Here is an 18,327-nt window from a genome sequence, read left to right as displayed (position 1 = left end):
GGGCTCTTGTGTAATGATGAATTATCCATAGCATTTTTTCTTCTTTTCACTGAGAGTCTAGGGCAAGACAAAAATGTACTTTGTCATTTTCCTTTGAGATCAGATGGATTTTTTTTCCTTTCTCTGAACTGTAGGCCTTGGACAGTTCTGATTTTGTGAAGAGGTTCAGTGCTAGTCCTTGACCTTTAGTGGGCCCAAGGCTTTTTGTCTCTTGGTTTTTTTTCATACCAGTAAGGTATAAACTTTTAGGCAATTGAAGTCAACAAATGTCCTGAGGGTAGCTGTGACTTCAGAGCATGCTGACCTCTAGTATCTGATGATCTCTTCATTTTGCCCCCTTTGGATCTGCTTTATTTTCCTTTAAGCATGGCATACTTGTAAAAGGATATTTGATATATATTATCTAGCATTTCATGGTGTTTTGGGGAAATCTGATGCACCATTCACATACTTGCAATATTGAATCCTTCTATCTTTGAACATGCTATATCTACTTTTCTTTTTATGTCCTTCTGTAAAGTTTCATTGCCTTTTTAAAAGGTCTTGCACATTTCTTGTTAAGTAATTTCCTCAGTACTTTATAAATTTTGTTGATATTATAAATAGGAATATTTTGTTCTCAGACAAAAATCATATATATACATACATATATAGGTAGAGCAAAATATTGCTTTCTGTAAGTTGATAATAACCTTATAGAAATATCTAATAGTTTTGTGATGGATCATGTTGGATATCTAGGTAGATAATTTTGTTCTCTACATACAATGTATGATCCCTTTCTTTTCTATTTGTACCATTTTGTAAAAACTAATCAGTAGGAGCTGAGTACTTGACTATCACAATTTGAAAACAATTACTGTCTTTTTTCAAACTTTATTGGGAATGCTTCTAATGTTTAATTTAAAATTTTTTTATTAAGTATGTTTCTATCGGTTTCTGGTAAATACCCTTAATTAGGTTAAGGAAGAGCCATTAGAATTTTTAATAGACGGTCTTAAAATACATTTTCTGATGTTGAACTATTTCTGCATTTGTGGGGTAAACCTTATTTGATAATGATGTATTAGTCCTTAAATACACAGCTGGATTCTATGTTGCTAATATTTTCTTTTAAAAGTTTACCTATGTTTGTTTGTGAGATTGGATTAGTTTTCCACAGATTGGATTGTTTGTGAGCTTTCTTTGTCCAGTTTTGTTACCTGAGTTCATTTAACTTTGTAAAATGACTTGGGTGGATATCCATATTTTTTTATGTTCAACAACAGTTATATATGATCTTGCCAATAATACCATCAGTCATCAGTATCTGTTGCCCTTTAGGAGAACAGACATTGAACTCAAATTTTAAATTCTTATGTGGTTATTGATGTATATTCAGATTTTCTATCTTCATGGGTCATTTTAAAAATTATTCTCATCCATTTCATCTAGTTTTGTAATTTACTCTTGAGTTATACATAGGGTTTTGTCATAAACACTTTTTAACTCCTTTGGATTTTTTGAGTTTAAGGTCTTTTCCTTTCCAGTGTTTTGGATTTGTGCTCAATCTGATTTTTTTCCTGCATGTCAAATTTTTATATCATTTATTGGTATTTTCAAAAAATTGACTTTTATTTTTGGTAGCCATTTCTATTCTTTCTACATTCTACTTTACTAGTTTTCTGATTTTTAGCTAGCTAATTGTTTTGTTTTGTTTATTTCTCCCTCTCCTTGTTCAGTTGAACCTTAATTCTCTTGTTTTGAATTATTTCTTGTTTTCTAATAAGTACATTTAAGGCTGTAAGTTTTCTGTGTCACATTAGCTGAATCTCATGAGATTTCACACAAGGTTGCTCTTGGTATTTAGTTCTAAATTGTTTGTAGGTTTTATTTTTCTTTCATTTTCCTTTTATGCCAAACATTATATAGAAGTATCTGAGTTACTTAATTCTAGGATTACATATTATTTTTGTATGTTTTTGTAATTTCTAATTTTATTATAACGTGTTAACATGTTATGTTTTATCCATCTACCTATCTTATTATGTTCCAGTCTTCTCTGTTTTTATTTCTTGTCTGTTTATATTATGTCCTAAAAGGGGAAAAAAATTACTGTTTCCTTCAACTCACACACCACTTCTGACGCTAGATGTGTGGATTTTCCCACACCAAGCAGTTCTCCAGTTCTTGGTGGACACCACCTGGGTATTCTACAATTTAACTCAGTTCTGACACTAACTGCCCAGAGTTAGTGCAGACCCCACAGGTTAAGGGCTCAGTGCAGCAAGACTGCCCCCCCCCCACTTCAGATGCCAATTGCAAGTCCCCAGTTGTCACCTGTACTTCTGACTGACTGGCTATATAAATCAGGGTTTCTCACGGGCTATAAATCTCAGGTTCAATAATTTGCTACAGTGGTTCACAGAACTTAGAGAAACATTTACACTTACCAGTTTATTATAAAGGATACAACTCAGGAGCAACTAAATGGAAGAAATGTACAGGATAAGTGTTTTGTGCTGGAATCAGCCTACTGATAATCAGTATTATGGCCAGACCAGCCCTTGTGGTTCTTATTATGACCGCAAGACACCCTTCAGCAATACCCTTCAGGAAACTTTGAAAAAATAAAGGTTTATTACTTACAGGACTTGGAAGTTACACAGCACATCTGAGTCCACACAGCGAGGTTGTCAGGGGAGAGAGAATGAGGGAGAGAGGAAGGGAGAGAGCCAGTGCCCACGTGCACATGTGGGCCTCGGGTTCTGTTTTTATTGGGATTGAGGGTGGGGGCCTAGAATTTCATGAGCCCACTCCTTATTAGCAAATTTAAAATGTAGGAGTGGGAATTTAAAGCATGGGAAGATAAAAAACAAGTGGCCCAAATGGTCAGTTATTGAAATCAATCAAGATCTCTAAAACAAAGGAGCCTCAGTGTGGGGAGACAGCCTGATTCAGCCTGCCTCTTTATCTAATCATGTGCCTGGCAATGTGTTTATTGGATCCAGACAAACATGGTTGAAGTGAATGCCTTGACAGTCAAAGCTTAAGTCATACTCTTGCATTACAAAAAAGAAAAAAAAAAACCAAATGTAAGGCTTACACTATAGGAAGGCATGGAGAAGAGTTGCAGAACTTCTGTGCCCTCTCCAGGTGCACCACCCTTCTAGCACTTCATTGTGTTCACTGACCCAGAAGCTCTCTGAACCCCTTCTGTTAGGGTTTTTCATGGAGGCTTCATTATGTAGGCATGATTGATTAACTCAGTGGCCATTAGCAATTAATTCAAATTCCAACCTCTCTCCCTTTTCCAGAGGTGGGGGAGTGGCTGAAAGTTCCAATGCTTTAATTACATGGTTGGTTCCCCTGGCAACCAGCTCCTGTCCTTGGGGGCTTTCCAAAACTCACCTCATTAACATAAACTCATGTGGTTGAAAGGGACATGTTACGAATAACTAAAAACATTCTTTTTACCTTTATCACTCAGGAAATTCTGAGAGTTTAAGGAGCTTTCTCCCAGAAAACAGGGACAAAGTCCAAATATACTGCTTCTTCTTATATCACAATATTATAGTCCTCTACTTTGACTGTGGATTTACCAGTTTCTCTTTGTACGGCTATCAATTTTTGCTTATTTACTTCAGAGCTAAGTTGTTAGTTGCCTAAGGCCATGACTGTTCTGATTCCTCTTGCCTGACTATAAGATGATTGCCCTGAGCTGATTTCACTGGAAACTGATAAAGAACTTCTACAAACTTAAGCTTCATCAATCTACCTCCCTGCACCCGTACTCATTCTGCCTCTTTTCCTATTATCATAGATGACTTTCTGTGCTTTTATCTAAGGCCAGTACCTCCACTTATATACTAAATGCCAGTCCTACTCATCTGTTTGAGGACATTGTTGAAGTGATTGCTCTCTTAGTCTCCTGAAACATCAGCTTGTCTATATCTGTTATAATCGTTTTTATCAGCATGTTACCAAACTCAGGTTCGGCTATTCACCACTCGAAAGCTAATACTTGAAAGACAAGTGTTGGTTGGCAAAGAAAAGGTTGCTTTATTCAGGAGGCTTGCAACCTGGAGAGAAGGAGGACTTGTGTCCCAGAACCAACTCCGAAGATTCTGCTTGGCCATGAAAGTTTTTAAAGGGACAAAAGGGGAAACGATCTCAGTTAATCATTAAGGTAGGGGGTCAGATTCCTCGTCATTTTCCATTACATGCAGACTTACTGACTGTTGTGATCTTCCTTTAGATGCTATCTTGTTCATGTAGTTTGCTCGTGGGATTACTGAAGGGAAGGCTGGGGAAAGGATCCAGTCATCCGGTAATTACTTATTCTTCATTTCTCCTTCTTTAAGGAAAGAATCAACAGATTAGGCAGGGCATTGTGTGATCAGTAGATTTCAAAGGTGTGATTGGACTGGAGGTTAGTTAAGCATGGGGGCATCTGGTGTAAAAGTTAGTTAAAATATAGCTTTGCTGAAGTGACAAGGCAAAAGGCCTTCTGCAAAGTGCTGGTTCCTGCAAAGAGTTGTTTCCTGCAGAGAGCTACTTACAAGCACACAAACATGTAACTTCGCTCATCTTAAAAGGAAAAACAGAACAGACACAAATCTCTAAACACATTTTCCTCTTGCTACAGCCCCATTTCTCTGCTACTTTCTACAACAAAACTTCTCAAAAGAATTTTCCACGCTCCCTACCTCCAGCTCTTTTCCCATGCTGTCTTAAATCTGCTTCAATCAAAATTTATCCCCATTTCTCCACCAAAACTATCTTGTGAAGATCACTAGTATCCTCCATATCACTAAAGACTTTGTTAAATTAGAAGTCACCATTTACCTCATCTTTCAGCATGTGAAAAAATTGATCATTCTTCCTTAAAACACTTTCTTCACTTGGCTTCTGGGACTCCACACTCTCCTAATTTTTCTCCATCTTCCTTGTCATTGGCTGCTCCTTCATTTTTTTTTTTTTTTTTGGCTGCTCCTTCTTAATCTCCTTTGCTAGTTTCTTCTCATCCACCTGACCTCTAAATGTTGAAGTGCCCGAGGGCTCAATCCTCAGACTTCCCTTATCTTTTCTTCCCTTCTCTTCCCATCTCTTCTGTATCCAAAGGCTCCCTGGATGATTTCATCAAATCCCATAGTTTTAAGTGTCATCTATTTGTTGACGATTCCCAAATTTATAAATCTAATCCATGTATGTCCCCAGAACCCCATATATGCCTGTCTACTCAACATCTTTACCATGTAAAGTCCAAAACCAAGCTCTTGATATTCTCTCCCAAACCTTCTACTATAATGAGAAGTTCTCAGTAAACAGCACATTTATTGTTCTGGATGCTCAGGCAAAATACTTAGAGTTTTCTTTGACTTTTCTCTTTTATATTGCATGTCCAATCCATCATGAAATCCTCTTCATTATACCTTCAAAATATATCCAGAATCCAGTGACATCTCACTTTCTCCACCCCTTCCTCCACACTCTAGGCTGAGCCATGTGGGTTATTGCTATAGCCTCCTAACTTCTATCCACCTAGCTTCTGTATTTTCCCACTGACTATCTGGGGTTTTTTTTGTTTTTTTGTAAAATTTAAACAAAACAACCAGAAGGATCATTTTTAAGCAAAGTCAGATTTTGTCATGCTGCTTCTCACAACCTTCCAATGACTCCGCATCTCAGAGTAAGTCAGATTTCTTAAAATTGCTAAGACTAAGATTTTCTTGTCTTTTTCCTTTGACTCCAGAGGATTTTTTTCCTCCCTCTGAACTGTAGGCTTTGGATGGTTCGAATTTTGTGAAGAGGTTTATTTCTAATCCCTGACCTATTATTGGTCCAAGGCCTTGTCTCTTGGATTTTCTTTTTTAATCATTATGATTCAAATGTAGGCCATTGAAGACAGCAAATGTCCTGAAGATAGGTGTGGCTTCAAAACATGTTTACCTCTCTAGTTTCTGTTTTTTATTTCATTGTGTCCCCTGTGGATCCTCTTTACTTTCTTTTTTACTTGGCTTACTTTTAGAAAGTGGTTTGTCATGTTTTATCCAACATTTTTTTGTGTGTTCTTCAGGAAATCTGATGCACCATTACATATCAAGTGTATCCACTGTCACAGTCATAATATACAACAGTTGCATTACACCCTTAAAATCCCTCATGCTATCTCTTTGTTGTCAAATCCTTCCTCCCTCCAACCTATGAAAACTGACCTATTTTCAGTCCTACAGTTTTACCTTTTCCAGAATATTATACAAATGAGAATTGAAATTTATAGCCTTTGGGGTCTGGCTTTTTTCACTTAGTAAAATATATTTAAGATTTATCTATATTATTGCATAAATCAATAGTTTGTTTCTGTTTATTGCTGAGTATTGTTCCATTGTATGGAAATACCAAAGTTTGTTGATTCACTCACCTTTTGAGGGACATCTGGGTTTCCATTTTTTTGGCGATTATGAATAAAGCTACTATAATTTTTGGTGTACAGATGTTTATCTGGATGTAAGTGTAAATACCTATGACTGCTGGATCATATGCTGCATATATGTTTATAAGAAACAACCAAACTCTTTTTCATCATGGTGTACTGTTTTGCATTTCCATTATGTAGTGTATTAGAATTTTGTGTGTGTTCTTTTTCTTGATCTATATGTCCATCCAACCTACTCTTTTTAAAATAGAATACCAGGAACTTTATCACTCCAGACTCTTTCCCTTATATTGAATAATTGCTTTTTTTTCTCTCCAACATCCCCAACATTCTGTAAGATTACAGAGGCCTTTCGTTATGTCTTTGACCTGTAGCAGTGCCTGAGAAATGATAAAAGATATTCTTCTGGGATGAACAGATAGAATTGCCTTGGATAGAAGAGTAAATAAGAAAAGACATGAGAGGGCATAAAGAAACAAAACAGGGTGAAGTAAAAATAAGTAAACAAAAGCAACTTGGTATTTTAATTGGTAAAGATAGGGAGAACTAAAGAAGATAACCATGGTTAGTACCTAGGAAGTAGTATGCAAGAGACTAGGCAATTGAAGAGGCATATGATCACTTTTTGCATTTTTATCGTAGATTTAGTATGGATGTACTTTTGTTTGCATCTGTAGGGAGGTATTGAGGAAGACGCAGATCAGTGGTTTCCAGGCATCTGCCCCTAGGGTGAAGAGAGATCTACTGCAAAGGGATGGCACAAGAGTATCTAGGAATAATAGAACTGTTGTTGTTTATCATTACTGTGGTGGTGGATACATAACTAGAGCCCTCATAGGTCTGTTTCTTTTGTCTTTTTTTCCTGATTTTTAGTTAAATTGTCTTGTATCCTCATTCACCTGGTCAATTTTTATTGAGTGCTAGACACTGTAAAGAGAAATTATAAAAGCAATTTTAAGCCTTCATCTTCAGTGAAGATTTAGGTTTGCTTATGGCAAGCGATCTTGAATTACCTCAGTCCAGATATCTGAGTTTGAGATGATTCAGATATGATTCAGACTTCAGACGCTGCCCAGACTGGTCTACTGTTTCTCCCTATTCCTCATTGTAGCCCTCTGGGCTCCCAACCCAAAGTATGGAGAATTTATGTTGAGCCTTGTTCTCCAATTATTGTCACCCAAGACCCATGAAATGGTCCAAAACACTGTTTAGTTTCTCCACATCTCACTTGCCTTTTCTAGAATTGTAAGACCTCCCCAAATGGAAAAGTAGCCCCAAATGTTGGGCTTATTTCTCTGAGTTTTCATATCTTTCAACTTTTAGCCCACCAACTCTTTATTCTTACATGAATTCTCTAATGCCTTTATTCAGGTGCCATTTATATTTTGTCCAATTTGTATAATTGCTCTCGTCATTAGAAAGGTTCATTTAAATTATCTAGTCTTCTGTTACCAGAAATAAATGTTTAAGATTCAGGAACTGGTATTTAAATTGAGACCTTAGGATGAGAATTGGCTTATATAGAGTATCTCATTCAGAGCAGTCCAGAGACATAGGACAGGCTCTAGGTAGTTGTAAGTTGAAATAGGCTTTGTGATTTTCAGAGCTAAAAGGAATCTAATATGTTTGGCAAATAGTGAGCAAAGCTGAGAAGGCTCATGGGGAATCAGATATTTAGGTAGGAACCATGGAGAGCTTCCTCAAAGTCATGGAAGGCATTTGGATTTTATTTTAGAAGTTTAATTTGGAAGCTATTTAGAAATTTTAGGCAAAGATAGCAAATCATAATCTGAATTTGAATCAGAATCTGTTAGGGGGAAGCATTAAAACTAGAGATTTCCAAGCTCTCTTTTCTGATTCACTAGATGCAGATTCAGTTAGTCTTGTGTGGTTATCTGGGAATCTTTAAGGTCCCTAGGTGATTTTGATCCCCACCAAAATTTGAGAACTACTGACCTAAAAGGTTTTCTTAATCTCTTCCCTTATCTTCTTTTTTAAAAATTAATTAATTTATTTGTTTATTTGTTTTTGGCTGTGTTGGGTCTTTGTTGCTGCGCGAGGGCTTTCTCTAGTTGCAGTGAGTGGGGGCTACTCTTCGTTGCGGTGTGTAGGCTTCTCATTACAGTGGCTTCTCTTGTTGTGGAGCATGGGCTCTAGGCACGCGGGCTTCAGTAGTTTTGGCTTGCAGGCTCTAGAGCGCAGGCTGGGTAGTTGTGCATGGGCTTAGTTGCTCCGCAGCATGTGGGATCTTCCCAGACCAGGGATCGAACCTGTGTCCCCTGCATTGGCAGGTGGATTCTTAACCACTGCGCCACCAGGGAAGTCCCTTCCCTTATCTTCTAAGTATAGTTTTCATTATTCTCTGATCACTCGTGTGCCCTTTATACATATTAATATATGAAATCATTCTAAGCTAATGTTTTTTCAAACTCTGGGTAGCAACACATTACTGCAGCATGAAATCAGTTTAGTGGTTTTTGACTTTTTGTGTGAGAGAGAGAAGGTGGGGTGAAGAGAAAAAGATGACTAGAATAGTGTAGTGTAGAATAGAATAGAAAACAGAATAGGTATTGTTTTATGAAACTTTGCATGTATCAGGTTCTGATGTGAAAGGTAAGTAGTACACAATATTTGAAAAACTCTGAGGTAAGCCAGTTATTTCCTATGGATATTATTTCCATATATATTTTTTCACATATAGTCTTTTCTACTGTGGAAGGTCTTTTGAAATGACAAAAGAAATTTTTGATCTCTTATTTTTCAGACTTGCCTTCAAGGGGTGCAAACAAGGACTTAACTCCAAAAGAGGACACTTATGAAACAGAATTATCCCAATGGGAAATGAGTGCCAGGCTTGAAAACTGTGATCTTGAGGAGTCCAATTCCAGAGATTATTTGGAAGTCAAAGGCACATTGGAAAAGCAACAAGAAAATCAGGAGGAATATTTCAGTCAAGGGATGATCATATATGAAAAAATGTCTATTTTCAATCAGCATACTTATTTATCTCAACTTCCCAGGTGTCATTCTACTGAGAAACCCTATAAATGTAAGGAATGTGGGAAGGCTTTTAGACGAGCCTCACACCTAACTCAACATCAGAGTATTCATACTGGTGAAAAACCCTATGAATGTAAGCAATGTGGGAAGGCCTTTAGTCGTGATTCACAACTCAGTCTTCATCAGAGACTTCATACTGGTGAGAAACCCTATGCATGCAAGGAATGTGGGAAAGCCTTTACTCAGAGCTCACAACTTATTTTACATCATAGGATTCATACTGGTGAAAAACCATATAAATGTGAAGAATGTGGGAAAGCCTTTATTCGAAGCTCACAACTCACCCGACATCAAAAAGTCCATACTGGGGAGAAACCTTATGAATGTAAAGAATGTGGGAAGGCCTTTACTCAGAACTCACAACTTACTCTGCACCAGAGACTTCATACTGGTGAGAAACTCTATGAATGTAAAGAATGTAGAAAGGTCTTTACGCAGCTCTCACAACTTATTCTTCATAAGAGAATTCATACCGGTGAAAAACCCTATGAATGTAAGGAATGTGGCAAAGCTTTTATTTGTGGCTCACAGCTTTCTCAACATCAGAAAATTCATAATGGGGAAAAGCCATACGAATGTCAGGAATGTGGAAAGGCTTTTATTCGCGGCTCATTACTTATGCAACATCAGAGGATTCATACTGGTGAAAAACCCTATAAATGTGAAGAATGTGGGAAGGCCTTTATCCGTGGCTCACAACTTACTCAACACCAGAGAATTCATACCAATGAGAAGCCCTATGAATGTAAGGAATGTGGAAAGACCTTTAGTCATGGCTCACAACTTACTCAACATCAGAGAATTCATACTGGTGAGAAACCCTATCAGTGTAAGGAATGTGGAAAGGCCTTTAATCGTGGCTCCCTCCTTACTCGACATCAAAGGATTCATACTGGTGAAAAACCCTATGAGTGTAAAGAATGTGGAAAGACCTTTAGTCGTGGCTCAGAACTTACTCAACATGAGAGAATTCACACTGGTGAGAAACCCTATGAGTGTAAGGAATGTGGGAAGTCTTTTATTCGTGGCTCACAGCTTACTCAACATCAGAGAATTCATACTGGTGAGAAACCCTATGAATGTAAAGAATGCAGAATGGCCTTTACGCAGAGTTCACATCTTTCTCAACATCAGAGACTTCATACTGGTGAGAAACCCTACATATGTAATGAATGTGGGAAGGCCTTTGCTCGTGGCTTACTACTTATACAGCATCAGAGAATTCATACAGGTGAGAAACCATATCAGTGTAAGGAATGTGGGAAGGCCTTTATTCGTGGTTCACAACTTACTCAACATCAGCGAATTCACACTGGAGAAAAACCCTATGAATGCAAGGAATGTGGGAAGGCCTTTAGTCACGGTTCTCAACTTACTCTACATCAGAGAATCCATACTGGTGAGAAACCCTATGAATGCAAAGAGTGTAGAAAAGCCTTTACTCAGAGCTCACATCTTTCTCGACATCAGAGAGTTCATACTGGTGAGAAACCATATCAGTGTAAGGAATGTGGGAAGGCCTTTACTCGTGGTTCACAACTAACTCAACATCAAAGGGTTCATATCAGTGAGAAATCTTTTGAATATAAGGAATGTGAAATAGACTTCAGTCATGGCTCACAAGTTTATATATGAATTATCTGATGCTTGTGACTAATATAGAGAGCCTTCTCTGGTCATTAATTCATTATCATCAAAGAATTCTTAAAATGTGAATATTCAAACACATTTGCTTCATAAAGTTCAGCATCAGTGAATTTGTATGGGGGAAAGATAATGATAATGTAATCCATATAGAAAAACCTACTAAACTTTAGCAAATTATAATAGAGAATAATTCTGTTAATATAAATATAGGAAGACTTTTAGCCATAGCATATGTCTTTTTCAACATTATCTTGACTCAGTTGATTTCCTTTGTGACATTTAACATGATAACTAACCACTGCTTTGGTTTAATCAATTATCAGATAGACCTAAGACTAATTCCTTATAAGATTCTTGGAAGTATTATGTAAGTTATTACATAATAAAGTTTTTAGGACAGTGCCTTCAACATAGCATATCACAGATATAAGCTATCATTATGACTCATGTTATTTTAGAGAATTTGCATGAGAGGAGGACATTTATTAGTATAATGAATGTTGAGAATCTTTCATTAACATTTAACCCTGATTTTCTGAGTGGGGGGCACTGTATGCTGTAATGAATATGAGAAAACTTTCATTCACATCTCATCCCACATGGTGTACGAGGAAATTCATAGTGTAAAAAAAAGAACCCTGTACATTTAATCAGTGGATTGTTGAAGAGGTGTGAAGTGAATTGTAACAAAGTCCAAAAGCTCATATTTTCTACCGTCTCTGACCACAGTTCAAGAATGTTACTTAGAAATGAAAAAAATTGGATAGCCAAAATAAATCTTTATACTAGGAAATTTTTAAAAACTTGAATGCACAGCTTTTGAATTAAACTAAAAAACTGACATTATAGACTATTTTGCAATGAAAACTGATAAGAATCTGTGTCAGAGACTGCTATTTCCCTACCCAATATTCATTTTCCCTTCTTCAGTAATAGAATTCTTGGCTGAAAAGCTATCTCAGCCTCCCTTGCAGATCCACAAGATGTAAGTGGTGTTTGTATGAATAGGACATTTAAGAAATCCTTATTTCCTCTCTGCACTTTTTTGTTTCCCTGCCTACAATGTGGATATTTAATCTGCACCTCTGGCAATTTTATGGGGACTTTGAGAATGGTATCTGGGTATTAAGGATGTTGGAGCAGAAATACAGAACATGTCTACACCTATGCTGATTTTATGAAACAGCCATACAAATTCGGGTCTGCCTGCCTTCTGTATTTCTTTATATAAAATTAAACTTCTTATTTGTTGATGCTGTTGTCATTTTGTTATTGACATTAATAATTATTATGGATATAAAATTTTGCACCTAGAAGTGGAGTGCTGTGGGTAAAAGAAATCTCAAATACGGCATTAACTTAGGGCGATGGAGAATGAGGATCTGCTCGTTTCAGGCTAGGAAACTGAAATGAGCAGACTCCTTACCATCTTACAAGGAAGATCTTGTACCAATTAAGGCTGTAATGTTAGGGGAAATGGAAGGAGTGATTCAGAATGTGTGTGTTGGATGTTTCTTGCTGCTTTCAGTAATGTCCTGTGAAAGAGATGAATTTAGTGTAGAGTTAGATACAGAGAGGCTGCTAGCAGAGATTGAAAGTGACATTGCTGTGTTAAGAGATGTTATGTAAGGCCTGCAGGTGCTCAATCCAGGTTGATGGTAAATTCACAATTTTGAAACTTGTGGGATACAAAACACCAAACTGATTCTCTGCCCCCACCTGAAGCCACTTATAGTGATTTAAAGTAGCAGTCTGAACAAAAAATGAGACCATTGCCCCAACCATGCAAAGGCAGTGAGCCTCCTAGCAAAGATGACTTTAAAATGCTTTCCCCACCCAAGCCTGTCATTTAAAATTAGTTATATTTATTAAGTATTTACTATATTCCAGCCACTATCATAGGTGTTTAGTATATACTGTATTAATGAGCAATTCTAGCAGGAGGAGATGGAATAATAATAAATTGTAGAATATGTTAGAACATAAATGGTATGGGGGGGAAAGGTCATTCAAAAGGAGTTGAGAGGAATATGATAATTTTTGTTGCTGTATGAAATAAAATGATCAGAGTAGACCATGGAGAAGGAAAGATTTGAGTCAAGATTTGAAGGTATGAAGGGGTAAGTCTGCGGTTATCTAAGGGAAGAGCGTACCAGACAGAGGAAAAAGCTAGAGCAAAGGCTTCACAATGGGACTATGCTGGTGTATTTGAGGAATATCAGGGAAGCTATTGTAGAGGTCTGTGCAAGGAGACGATTGATAGAGGAGGTCAGATAACAGGGCCATATCTTGTAAGGCCTTGTAAGTCATTGTGAGCATTTTGGATTTTATTCAGAGGGAAATGGGCAGCCCTTGGAGAGTTTTGAGCAGAGGACATGGTCTGACATGCTGCTATTGTGTTAAACAAAAAAACTAAGTGGGTAGGAGGCTATGGCATTAATTCAGATGAAAGATGATGGTGGCTCAGAACAGGATGGTAACAGTGGTGAGAAGTGGTTAGATTACAGATATATGGTAAATGTGATGGAGCAGGCAAGATTTGTTTTGGGACTAGATGTCAGTTGTTGAGAGGAAGATAAAAGTCCAGGGTGACATTAACTCAAAGGTTTTGGTTCCAAGCATCTGAAGTCCAGGGTGACATTAACTCAAAGGTTTTGGTTCCAAGCAACTGGAAAGATGTGTTCCCATCAGCTGAGATATGGAAAGCTACAGTTCCATCAGTTTTGTGGGAGAAGACTGGGAGTTCAGTTTTGAACGTGTTTGAAATGTCTTTTAGACACAAAATGACAATGTTGAGTGGGCACTTGGTTGGTCTAGCTTGTACTATGGTAGAGATTATATTAATTTGGTTGTTATTGCCTATACTTATTTAAAATAAGGAGGCAGACTAAGATTTTTAAGGACCTACATGTAAATGAGAGAAGAAGAATAGCAAAGACTGATCCACAGTGTGTTCCAACATTAAGAGTTCAAGGATAAAAGGACAGACCAGCAAGAGACGCTAAGGAAGACCATGAGATGGAAGGAAAACCGAGAGGGTGACATTACAGAAGCCAAATGAAAGTGAGTCAAAGGAAGGATGATCAATGGTATCAGATACCGTTGTCAGGTTACATAATTGTGCAAGGCTTGAGAATTGGCTACTGGATGTAGCAATATTGATGTTACTGTTGACCTTGAAAAGAGCAGAGTTATTTTTGGTGTCTTTGTTTTAGAGTGATTGAAGTGAAAGCCTGTTAAGAGAATAGAAATTGGATACACTGTTTGGAGATGTTTTGCTGCAAAAGAAAGCAAAGAAATATGTTAATAATTAGTGTAGCAGTAGGAATAGGAGTGTTTTTGTTTGTTTTCAGGATGGGAGAAGTAATAGCAACTCTGTATGCTGATTGGAATAATCCAGTAAGGGGGGGGGGGCGCGGCAGCGAGTGGATGATTCAGGACAAAGAAGTGAGAATTACTGGAGCAATGACCTTATATAGGTAGAGGGGATAAGATTAGTGGATGGAAGGATTAGGTTTTTAGGTGATACCATGGGAGGCTTATTCCCAGCAATAAAATGGCCGGATATGGGGTGCAGATGCTGGGAAGTGAGTAAATGACATAGAAGAAGTCTTGGGAAGTGTTCTGATTCCTTCAGTGCTTTCATGAAGTGGTAAGCAAGGTTAGCTGGAAGTATGGGAGATGAGAAGTTTGGGGTTTAAAAGAAAAGAGAGAGGAAATAGTCACTAAAATGAGATATTTAATGTACAGTATAATTAATTGCCTGGGAACTTTAAAAGGCTAGAAAACTGAAAGAGCAAGGGGGCCAGTAAGCAAAAGAAATCATCAGGCTTAAAACTGTATTTACCCAACGATCTTTGGCATTGTAATTAAACAATAGCAAGTAGTTTGAACGCTTCCTGAGGGAAAGCTTTGAGGGAAATGTTCTGTTAATGAAACCCTATCCTAGCCTGCAAAAGCCTATGACTCAAATCCCCCAAACAGTCCCCAGGCTATGGTACAAATCCATCAGGAAATGACCCATTTATGTAAATTGTCCATATGAAACTACGTATGTTATGGAAAAAAAAAAAATATATATATATATATATATATAACTCGTAGTCTTTTTCCATTTGTTTTTTAAAAATATATAAACTATGTTTATTTTTAATGTGCCTTGCTTTTTCATTTAACACGTTTTGGCAATCGTTCAAGTTTCTATTGTTGTGTAATGACTGCCCCAAACTTGGCTTAAAATACAACAATCATTTATTTAGCTCACACATCTACAAAAATTTACACAGGGCTTGGCAGCAACAGTTCATCTCAAATGGGGTGGCTTGAAAGCTGCGAGTCACTTGATGGCTGAAGGCTAGAATCATCAAAAGACTCACTTGCTCACATGCCTGGCAGTTGATTCTGACTGTCAACTGGACTGCAGGATGGTCAGCCACAATACCTACACGTGATATCTCTATGTGGCTGCTTAACATGATGACGGGCTCCAAGAGTGTGTCCCAAAGAAGAAGATAGAAGTGCATGAAATTTTTATGATCTAGCCTCAGAAATCACATAACATCATTGTGTCATACTCCTTTGGATGAGGCAGTTACAACTCAATGAAAGAAGTGTCACAAAATAAGAAGAGCTAGTAGAATAGGATATGTTGTGGCCATTATTTGGAAAATACAACATGCCATAAAGATGTTTCCAGGGGACTTCCTGGTGGCGCAGTGGTTAAGACTCCAAGCTCCCAATGCAGGGGGCCTGGATTCGATCCCTGGTCAGGGAACTAGATGCAACATGCATGCCGCAACCAAGAGTTCTCATGCCACAACTAAGGAGCTGGCAAGCCGCAACTAAGGAGCCCACCTGCCACAACTAAGGAGCCCACCAGCTGCAGCTAAGGAGCAGGCGAGCCACAGCTAAGGAGCCCACAAGCCACAACTAAGGAGCCCACCTGCCAACTAAGACCCAGCGCAGCCAAATAAATAAATAAAAAGATGCTTCCATACCTAGCCTTGGAAGTCACATAATTTCACTTCTGCCATTCTCTATTGCTTTAAGCAGCTACACCTTTTTAAAAATTTCTGAAGCACTTATTTTTTATTATTGAAATATAGTTGACATACAATAAATATGTTGTTTCAGGTGTACTACATAGTGATTTGGCATTTGCATACATTATGAAATGATCACCATGATAAATCTAGTAACATCCATCCCCATACAAAGTTATTACAATATTATTGACCATATTCTTTATGTTGTGTATTGCATCTCCATGGCTTATTTATTTTATAACTGGAGATTTGTACCTCTTTATCCCCTTCACCTATCCCCCTGCCCCAAACACCCATTCTCCCCTCTGGCAACCACCCATTTGTTCTCTGTATCTACGAGTGTTTTCATTTTGTTTGTTTTTTAGACTCTACATATAGGTAAGATCATATGGTATTTGTCTTCGACTTATTTCACTGAGCATAATACCCTTTAGATCCATTCATGTTATCAAAAATGGCAAGATTTCATTTTTTATGACTAATATTCCATAGAATATATATACCACATATTCTTTATCCATTCATCTATCGATGGACACTTAGGTTGCTTCCATATCTTAGCTTGTAAATAATGTTGCAATGAACAATTGGGAGCATATATCTTTTTGAATTAGTGGTTTTGTTTTCTTTGGGTAAATACCCAGAAGTGAAATTGCTGGATCATATGGCAGTTCTATTTTTAACTTTTGGAGGACCTTCCATACTGTTTTCCATAGTAGCTGCATCAATTTACAGTCCCACCAACAATGCACAAGGGTCCCCTTTTCTCCACATTCTTGCCAACATTTGCTATTTGTTGTCTTTTTGATGATAGCTATTCTGACAGGTGTGGGGTGGTATCTCATTGCAGTTTTGATTTGCATTTCCCTGATGATTAGTGATGTTGAGCATCTTGTCATATGTCTATTGGCCATCTGTATGTCTTCTTTGGAAAAATGTCTATTCAGGTCCTCTGCCCATTTTTTAATTAGGTCGTTTGTTTTTTTGATGTTGAGTTGTATGTGTTCTTTGTATATTTTGGGTATTTACCCCTTATTGGATATATTATTTGCAAATATTTTCTCACATTCAGTAGGCTGCCCTTTTGTTTTGTTGATAGTTTCCTTCACTGTGCAAAAGCTTTTTAATTTGATGTGGTCCCATTTGTTTTATTTTGGCTTTTGTTCCCTTGCATGGAGAGACAGATCAGAAAAAATATTACTAAGATCAATGTCAAGGATCATACTAGGCAGGTCTATCTTGATGGGAGAGTGTCACGTTTTAAGAAAGCATATAAGATGGGATATATTTCATTAGGCATTCTCGGAAAATATATTTTGTCCCTGAGAGCTTCTCAGATATGAAGAGTTCCTTTGTTCTTATGGTGGCATATTATTCTTATAGCTATATATTATTCTTTTGTTGATGTACCATAATTCTGACAGAATTCCAAAATTCTCATTTTCCTCCTGGGCACCTGGCTACCAAGCTCGATAACAAATTTCCCATTCTCCCTACCAGTTATGGTCCTGTGACTCAGTGAAACATTATCAGAAGTGATATGCAATTTCCGTCTCATTTGCTCAAAGATTAATTTCTATAAGAGCGTAGAAATAAATCCTAATGCATCATTAATTCCAGTTAAGGTAAATATTTAATGTGGCTATTAAAGGATATATTTTACTTCCAGTTCTAGATCAAGATGGAGTATAAAGAAATATCAGACTGTGGTAGAAGAGTAACTGCAAGATGTAAAAGAACTCTGAAGAGTACCCAAAGGCTGAGCGAGAATATCAAAGAAAAGATAAATTTTGAAGGTGGGCCCCATCTCTAACTCTGGGGTTCAGTTCAAGTTTCACAGAAGGTGTGGTTTCAGCCCACTGGATGGTGGAGAATTTTGGTGGGTTTCCAGGGCCAGAGCTGATCTATAGTCATCGAACAAACAGGAAGCAAACCTTTGGGACACAACTGAATTGCAACTGGTATAGTTGAGGTGCTGGTACAAGGTTTGGAGAACACGGTGTCTGCATTGAAAGGGCCATGGGAAACTGCCAGGGCATAAGTGACCCACAACTTGTGTGTGGGCACCTAGGGAGAGTCAGAAGCTGCTGTGGCCCAAGGACTACAGTTCACATTATCTGCATCAGGAAGTTAGTCTGCTGGCCTTGGCTGGGCTGC

General features: G+C 37.6%; 1 protein-coding gene across 6 annotated transcripts in view; it reads left to right on the top strand.

Annotated features, from left to right (window-relative positions):
* The window catches only part of LOC137753349 (zinc finger protein 420), a 69,389-nt gene extending 51,496 nt beyond the window's left edge, over positions 1–17,893 (top strand). For 4 of the 6 annotated variants that reach the window (XM_068528484.1, XM_068528485.1, XM_068528491.1 and 1 more), the window contains one exon: positions 9,183–11,267. In XM_068528484.1, the coding sequence (XP_068384585.1) occupies positions 9,183–11,113 (1,931 nt within the window). In that variant the 3' untranslated portion in view covers positions 11,114–11,267. Of the gene's footprint in view, positions 1–9,182; positions 11,268–17,839 lie in introns of those variants that run through there. The other 2 variants (XM_068528493.1, XM_068528494.1) reach the window with 2 other exon arrangements.
* Positions 17,894–18,327: the final 434 nt, after the last annotated feature.

This window comes from Eschrichtius robustus, chromosome 19, assembly GCF_028021215.1.
Source record: "Eschrichtius robustus isolate mEscRob2 chromosome 19, mEscRob2.pri, whole genome shotgun sequence".
NCBI lineage: Eukaryota > Metazoa > Chordata > Mammalia > Artiodactyla > Eschrichtiidae > Eschrichtius > Eschrichtius robustus.
This window is presented reverse-complemented; position numbering and strand designations above follow the sequence as displayed.